A 9002-nucleotide genomic window follows, 5' to 3' on the forward strand; every position below is an offset into this window, starting at 1 on the left:
GATGGATGAGGGATGGATGATGGATGGATGAGGGATGGATGATGGATGGATGGATGGATGGATGAGGGATGGATGATGGATGGATGAGGGATGGATGATGGATGGATGGATGGATGGATGGATGAGGGATGGATGATGGATGGATGAGGGATGGATGATGGATGGATGGATGGATGGATGAGGGATGGATGATGGATGGATGAGGGATGGATGATGGATGGATGAGGGATGGATGGAGGATGGATGGATGGATGGATGAGGGATGGATGATGGATGGATGAGGGATGGATGATGGATGGATGGATGGATGGATGAGGGATGGATGATGGATGGATGAGGGATGGATGATGGATGGATGGATGGATGGATGAGGGATGGATGATGGATGGATGATGGATGGATGATGGATGGATGATGGAGGGATGGATGGATGAATGGATGATTGATGGATGGATGATGGATGGATGATGGATGGATGGAGGATGGATGGATGGAGGATGGATGGATGGATGGATGAGGGATGGATGAGGGATGGATGATGGATGGATGGATGGATGGATGAGGGATGGATGATGGATGGATGAGGGATGGATGATGGATGGATGGATGGATGGATGAGGGATGGATGATGGATGGATGAGGGATGGATGATGGATGGATGGATGGATGGATGAGGGATGGATGATGGATGGATGAGGGATGGATGATGGATGGATGGATGATTGATGGATGGATGGATGGATGGATGATGGGAGAAAAGGATGGATGGATGATGGATGGATGATGGAAGAAAGGATGGATGAAAGAAAAGATGGATGGATGGAAGAAAGGAAGGATGATGGATGGATGGATGGATGATGGAAGAAAGGAAGGATGATGGATGGATGGATGGATGATGGAAGAAAGGAAGGATGATGGATGGATGGATGGATGATGGAAGAAAGGATGGATGATGGATGGATGGATGGATGATGGAAGAAAGGATGGAAGAAAGGAAGGATGTTTAATTGTCCTTGACGACAGCAGCTTTACCAGGTATCCGGGCTGGTCCCCTAACGTCCCCCCGGTCCTAACCTGGTGTCTCTTGTTTCCTCTCTAGTACCGGGACGGAGCCTACGCTCCGGTTCTGGACGCCACCTTCGTCATGGTGGCCCGAGACCCGCAGAACAAGAGGTAGGGACGTCTACGGGCCCGCTGGGGTCGCTACGGCGACCCGGGAGAAACACCACCTGATCCAGACCCACCAGACCCGCCGTGTGCTCTCTCTCGCTGCAGGGCGGCGTTCGTGAATCCACTGAAGGCCGACGGAGCCGAGGACGAGAAGCTGCTGCAGGAAGGAGAAGGTCAGGAGAAGGTCACGTGCAGTACTGGAGTTGTAAAAAAGAATCAGGGGGGATGGTGGATTTGATCATATGGGGACAGATAATTTGTGCTGATTACAAATAATATAATATATTACAAATAATAGCAGTGACCAAAACACCTGCAGAAATACTGCAGGAATGACATAGCAGCAGTTAAATGCAGCCTTCTGTAAGCTTTAAATATCCACTGGGCTTACATCAAATACATCAAAACACAACAATAAAAAACACTTTTCTGAACTTATCAATATGATTCTGTCCTTCACTGGATAAGTAACATGGATCACTGCAAAAACTCACAATCTTAACAAGAATATGTCTCTTATTTCTAGTTAAAATGTCTCATTTTAGTAAAAAAATCTCATTACACTTAAAACAAGAATCATTACCAGAAAAATAACTTGTTATTTGACAATTTTCACCTGTTTCAAATAAATTTTCACTTGAAATAAGTAGAAAAATCTGCCAGTGGGACAAGATTTATCTTCTCATTACAAGCAAAAAAATCTTGTTCCGCTGGCAGATTTTTCTACTTATTTCAAGTGAAAATCTACTTGAAACAGGTGAAAATTGTTGTTTTTTCCAGTGATGAGTCTTGTTTTAAGTGTAATGAATAAATCTACCTTTTTTAAATCTACAATTTTCACCTGTTTCAAGTGGAACAAGATTTTTTTGCTTGTAGGATAAATCCCACTGACAGATTTTTCTACTTATTTCAAGTGAAAATTTACTTGAAACAGGTGAAAATTGTCAAATAAGTTATTTTTCTGGTGATGACTCTAAATGTTGAAATAGCAGTAAAACCACATTCATTGATGAAATGACATAATGGATGGAAAGGGGGGATGGCAGTTTTACAGGGGGGATGATTTGGACCATTTTTATTTCAGGGGGGGGTGCCATCCCCCCTCATCCCCCCTCAACTCCAGTACTGGTCACGTGACCCGGCTGCATGACCCGGAGCACCGGTTCACGTCTGGTTCTGTTTCCAGCTAACAAGTCTCGGCGTGTGGAGCTGAGCCACTCCTCCCTGCTGAAGGTGGCGCCCACCGACCAGGAGAGGAAGGTCGTCCACGGCCTGTTCCTCAACACGCTGGACACCAAGTAAGAGACCTTACTGTCCCCAAAGACCCGGTTCTTAGTCCAGGATCCAGCTCTGCCTGGAGAGCGGAGCACCTCAGGGTTCTGTTTTGGGCCCACTTTTGTTTCTGTTGTACAGGACTGTCTCAGAAAATTAGAATATTGTGATAAAGTCCTTTTATTTTCTGTAATGCAAAAATGTCATACATTCTGGATTCATTACAAATCAACTGAAATATTGCAAGCCTTTTATCATTTTAATATTGCTGATCATGGCTTACAGTTTAAGAAAACTCAAATATCCTATCTCAAAAAATTAGAATATTCTGGGAATCTTAATCTTAAACTTTGTTGTTTTTTCCGTGGCGGTATTGCAAGTGGTCCGTGAAATTGTAAATGGAAAACAATAATAATCTAAAAAATATATATTTATTTTTTAGACTCAATTTATTTTCCATTTACTATTCATTTTTGTGAATAATTTACCCATCCAAATTATGTCAAATGAGTGAGAGTGAACTTTGTAATATTATAAGCGCTCTTGGCTTCCTATTGTTCATTTTTCATTGACTGTTTTTTGTTTTTTTTGTTTTTTTTTATAGCAAAAGGTGCAAATACAAATATCCACTGATGCAAATAAATAAACTATATAGGCCCATACTCTTATTTAAAATCAAGGTGCAAAATAAAACAGACTTCCCCAAAAGCAGTTGGTCCCCGAGTTGCTTCTTGGTTCTAATGGTGGGACTGGAATAAAACCAGTTGAAAACCTCTGGTCTAGAGTGTTCTGCTGGTCTCCTTCATGGCTGGTTCTGGTTCTGGTTCTGCGTTTCAGCACCGTCAGCTTCCGTGGCAGAGTTCTGCCCCCCGACTCCGTGTGGATGGAGGACGCCAAGCTGAAGGGCCTGGAGATCTGCCACCCTCAGGTGAGACGACCTGCAGCTCCGGCTCCAGGCCGGCCGGTCCTCGGCCCAGAACCAGACCAATGACTGTCTGCTTCCTGTTTTCCTGGATCAGGAGAGGAACATCTTCAACCGGATATTCGGAGGGTTCCTGATGAGGAAAGCCTACGAGCTGGGCTGGGCCAACGCCTGCTCCTACGGGTGAGAACCGCCGCCGCCGCCGCCGCCGCCGCCGCCGCCGCGGTGCAGGACCGGTCTGGACGGAGGAGAACCTTTCCTAAATATTCTTTATTTCATTTCATTCATTAAAAGAAAAACAAAACAGTTCAATATAATTACAACAAATCTCTTTCCTTGAATGAAAGGAAACAGAAAGAAGACTATTATTAGGCTTATTTTATCTGTCCCTTTTTCCTAAGAAATCAAATTTCAATTAATGTAATTATAAAAAAAATAAAAACAAATTACGCAATTTAAAAAAAACACTATCCAATAAATGTAATTAAAAGAAAAAAACGAAAAAACTACAACAAAAAAAACTAAAACAAAGTTATAAAATAACACAAAAATCTGTCGTCAAACACAGATAGTCGTATTTTTTTGATTCAAAGAAAAAAATATGACAATGGTGCTAAAAAGAGAGAGGGAAAAAAGAAAACCCACCTACTGTAACTTAACAATTATCATATTTCTTCATCAAACTGGCTTTTATTATTCGTTAAATGTAATGTTTGATTTGCATTCTTTGGCTTCTGTATCCAGATTGTTCCATAAACTGATACTTTTTACAGAAACACAACGTTCCATTAATTTTGTCCTGAATTTAGTTTTTTTTTTTTAAGATCTCTGTTCCTTTTAAACTATACTTATTTTCTCTCTTTTCAAATGTTTGTGTCTTGGTCTGTGCTGTTCCAGGGGATGCCGGCCGAGCCTGGTTGCCGTGGACGACATCCTGTTCCAGAAGCCGGTGGAGATCGGATCTCTGCTGCTGCTCTCGTCTCAGGTCAGCCGGCCGCCGCTCCCACCCGTCCTCCGGGCCGGTCTCACCGCACCCATCCCAGACCTAAACCTTCTCGTCTTCTAGGCACCAGAAATACATCTATGAGCCTTAGGTGGTTGTAGCGCGAACCAGCTCCTGGAGAAACTAATTATGGTGCTTTTCCACCAGCACCTACTCATCTGAACTCGGCCTGGTTTCTTTTCCATAACAATCCAGCACCTGGAGCAGCAGTAGCTGTGACGTATTTGATTGTGTGTCTAAAGGAAGAAGACAACACTAAAGATGTAGAACCTGGAGGAGATGATATACAGGACTGTCTCAGAAAATTCTCAGAGAATATTGTGATAAAGTTCTTTATTTTCTGTAATGCAATTTAAAAAAAAAAAGTCATACATTCTGGATTCATTACAAATCAACTGAAATATTGCAAGCCTTTTATTATTTTAATATTGCTGATTATGGCTTACAGTTTAAGATTAAGATTCCCAGAATATTCTAATTTTTTGAGATAGGATATTTGAGTTTTCTTAAGCTGTAAGCCATGATCAGCAATATTAAAATAATAAAAGGCTTGCAATATTTCAGTTGATTTGTAATGAATCCAGAATGTATGACATTTTTGTTTTTCTAATTGCATTACAGAAAATCACAATATTCTACTTTTCTGAAACAGTCCTGGGTCCGTGTATTTCGCGGCCATCCGTTTTTTGTTTTCAAATGACAAACTAAAAATAGAGAAATAATCCTAAATAATCCGTTTCCCATCTTTTGTTTTGAAAATAAGAGATGGAAAACGGATCGTTTTCCATCATCCATTATCCGTTTTCCGATTTCATTAATGTGTTTGAAAATCGAAATTGGGAATTAAAACAGCGAATGGAAAACCCTTTTCTCTATTTCCTATTCGTTTCTAAGGGGGGGGCCCACGGATTATTTAGGATTATTTCTCTATTTTTAGTTTGTCATTTGAAAACAAAAAACGGATGGCCGCGAAATACACGGACCGTCCTGTATGTGCTGCTGGCTCTGTCGACGCTTTTGAATTTTTTTAGTTCATCTCGGCGCTGCTGAAAAGTCAGCTGGAGCCGTGAGCAGCTATGAAGAGACAGAGCTCCTGGTGGATCTGATCGTTCCTTATCTCCGTCTAGATCCCTTTTTAATTCTCTCCTCAGCACCAGGTTTATGAACATCTGCACCTCAGAGTTGGATCATGAAACAGACTTTTGCTGGTTGAATAAAATGAACAAGAATCTCCGTCAGAGTCTCTTTCTGTGATTTCCTGCTCCTGACTCAGACGTCTGACTCCAACCCCCCGACCAATCGATGGCCTGTAGTGTGATGACAACACAGCCCGACTCAGCTGCTTAGAATCTCAACAGAGTAGCTACAGAAAAGTATCTACTCGGCACGTTAGACCCCTAGTGGAGAAGCGTAAAGGCGAGTCGGGCTGAGTAGGTTCTGGTGGGAAAGCTCCATTAGAGATCTGCTGCAGCTGTGTCGGAGCAGCCCGGGGTTTATGTTTATGTTTATGTTTATGTTTATTAAGGATCCCCATTAGCCGACGCACAAACGCCAGGCTAGTCTTCCTGGGGTCCTATTTAAAAAGTACAATATAAATAACAATACACAATAACATACAAATCCAGTTACAAAACATACACAGATCAAAATGCAATTAAAAAGAGAAGAAAAGAAGAAAAAGAAAAGAATAAATCACAGTTCCCAAAATGATAACATAACACTATTAACTCTCCAATCTAAAAAATGACTTAACATGTTTTTTAAATGATTTCTTGTTTGGAATGCTCCTAATATTTAAAGGAAGAGTGTTCCATGATGAAATTGCTCTATATACAACAGTGTTTTTCATTGAATTAGTTCTTGGTCTTGGTAATGTAAGTTGACGCTGAGTTGAAGCTCTGGTACTGTCATGATGAACATCTGAACTATAACTAATCTGATTTGAGAAGGCAGTGGGATTCCTGCTATGAATAATGTTTCGAATAAATAATAATAAACTGGTAGATAACCTATGATTCACCTTCAGCCAACTGAGACAAGAATGCATTCGGTCAACACTAGATCGATAAGAACAGTTAAGTGTAAGTCTAGCTGCCCTATTTTGAGCTGTTTGTAACTTTGTAAGCTCAGACTTAGGTGCAGACGCCCAGATAACTGAACAATAATCAAGATGACATAACACCAATGTTTGTACTACCTGTCTGCGAATTTCAGGAGTTAGATAGTTAGCACATTTCCTAACAGCAGCAATGCTTCTACCCATCTTCATGACAATCTGATTAATGTGTTCAGACCATGAAAGTGTGTTACTAATGGTAATGCCCAAAAGCCTTACTTTATCATCTTGTTTGATTGATTGTCCTAAAAACTGTAAGTCAAGTGTAGGTTTTTTAGCTAGACTGTGTCGGTTGTAAAGCTGCTCGTGTGTTTCAGGTGTGCTACACGCAGGGGAAGTACATCCAGGTCCGGGTTCACAGCGAGGTGTTCGACCCACTGACGCGGCAGCACAACACCACCAACGTCTTCCACTACACCTTCGTTTCTGACCGCGACGTCCCCAACATCATCCCCAAGACCTACGGAGGTGAGTCGGCCCCGGCTTGGCCGTTACCGGCATAGATATATAAATGTAGACGCCCCATGGAGCTGCTGCGATACGTCAACGTCGCCGCCATATTGGATGTGGCAAGACTGCGCTGTAAACTGCAAGTAAATGGGCTTACTTTCATAAAGCGCCTTTCTACAAAGAAATGTACGTTTTACGTCTCATTTATTCATTCACACACGCACTAATATACTTGGGAAACAGTTAGGCACCAAATATAATATATTTAATTTTCTCAGATGGCAAAAATAAGAGCTTTATTGATCCCACATAGGAGTAATTCATGTTATATCAGCTATAGAGAAGAAGGTAGTGCCGAAAAACAATATATATCCCCCCTCACAAAAATAAGAAAAATATATTTTCTCACCAACAAAGCATATTTTAAAATTTTCAAGTAACAAAATAACATATTCGAACAATTCTTCAGATTTTTTTCAGCTGAAAAATGGTTCAAATGTGTTATTTTGTTATTTGAAAAAAAAATTAATTTGTTTTGTTGACGAGAAAATATGTTTCTTTATTCTTATTTTTGTGAGGTGGGATATATATTGTTTTTCGGCACTACCTTGTTCTCTATAGCTGATATAACATGAATTACTCCTATGTGGGGGTTAATAAAGTTCTTATTTTTACCATCTTAGAAATTAAATATATTATATTTAGTGCCTAACTGTTTCCCAAGTATATTAGTGCGTGTGTGAATGAATAAGTGAGACGTAAAACGTACATTTGATTTGATTTATTTTATTTTTGTACATGTAAAAAAAAAAAAAATAAGAAACAACACTTCATGAGAAGTTTAAGAAAACAAAACAAGGAATTTCATCCTTCAAAACTTGATAACTTGATTTACATGTGACAAAAAAGCTCCTTTCTACAAAGAAATGAAAATAAGTCCATTTACTTGTATTAGTTTACAGCGCAGTCTTGAACATCCAATATGGCGGCGGCGTTGACGTATCGCAGCAGCTCCATGGAAGGATACGGATAAATGTCTATGTTCACCGGCCGCTGGCGGCTGTACGTCGTTGTTAACCGTCCTGTCTGTCCCACAGAGTCCATGCTCTACCTGGACGGGAAGAGACACTTCAACCAAACGGTGGAGTCCTGATGATCCAGATGTGCCAGACTGAACCTGCAGCTGCTCGTCTCATTTTTCTACGTCCCTGTTACTTCCATCGCACCCTGAGGTGGCCTTGTTTCCACTCGGATCGCTCCGTTTGGTCCACACTTAAGTCTTCACTAGTCATTTTTTCATATGTATTATTTTTCTATTCGTATTCTGTTTTTATCAACAGCTTGAACTCGTCAGCACTTGCAGCTTCGCAGCAGTAACGGGAGGAAACAGATGAAATGTTGCTGTTTTTGTTGTAAATCATGTTTACAGCACGACTTATGTCCCTCTGTTGCTTAAAGGCACTAAAAGTTTTATTTTTTTTATGTTGCGTCCAAATCGGTCAGGCTGTTGCAAGAAGGATGGAAACAAATGTGTACGTTTACTCAGATGCAATAAAGTCTTATTTATCTCAACCTTTTCCTCGTGAAGTTTTCTTGACATTCTCACTTTGAGATACATGAATGAACATCATTAGAAAGTAAAATCAAAATAGATTTAAGTAGGTTTCTCCCGTTCAAAAGATATATCCTATGTTCTTATGTTCTTGTTTCAATCATTTTATATATGGTTTTAAAAATGGCCTAAAATTAAAAAGAGAATAAAAGCATTCTTAATAATTCTTAAGTTTTCAAATCTTATTTCACTAACTTTACTGCTGTGAAAATAAAGTTTAATATAGACATTTCTGTATTGCCCTAATAAATATATATAATTTAAACATCATACTCGGTCTCTAATCAGCTTTTAGGGGGGAATGATAACAGGAAAATATGGGACGTCATCGTTGAAAATAATGATGTCTAGCAGTTTATGCAGCTTATTAAAGTTGACATTTAAACCAAACTTTCACCCCCGACAGTACAATTATACTCCAGGTGCGGGATTTTATTTAAATAAACATAAATCTACT

At 40.1% G+C, this 9002-nt stretch overlaps 1 protein-coding gene across 3 annotated transcripts in view; it reads left to right on the forward strand.

Annotated features, from left to right (window-relative positions):
- Positions 1–8505, forward strand: part of acot9.1 (acyl-CoA thioesterase 9, tandem duplicate 1) — a 23815-nt gene extending 15310 nt beyond the window's left edge. For all 3 annotated transcript variants that reach the window (XM_061713842.1, XM_061713843.1, XM_061713844.1), the window contains 8 exons: positions 1100–1173; positions 1276–1343; positions 2357–2468; positions 3280–3370; positions 3462–3547; positions 4262–4349; positions 6801–6951; positions 8031–8505. In XM_061713842.1, the coding sequence (XP_061569826.1) occupies positions 1100–1173; positions 1276–1343; positions 2357–2468; positions 3280–3370; positions 3462–3547; positions 4262–4349; positions 6801–6951; positions 8031–8086 (726 nt within the window). In that variant the 3' untranslated portion in view covers positions 8087–8505. The remainder of the gene's footprint in view (positions 1–1099; positions 1174–1275; positions 1344–2356; positions 2469–3279; positions 3371–3461; positions 3548–4261; positions 4350–6800; positions 6952–8030) is intronic.
- The last annotated feature ends 497 nt before the right edge of the window (positions 8506–9002 follow it).

This window comes from Cololabis saira, chromosome 22 (assembly GCF_033807715.1).
Source record: "Cololabis saira isolate AMF1-May2022 chromosome 22, fColSai1.1, whole genome shotgun sequence".
In the NCBI taxonomy this organism is placed as follows: Eukaryota; Metazoa; Chordata; class Actinopteri; order Beloniformes; family Belonidae; genus Cololabis; species Cololabis saira.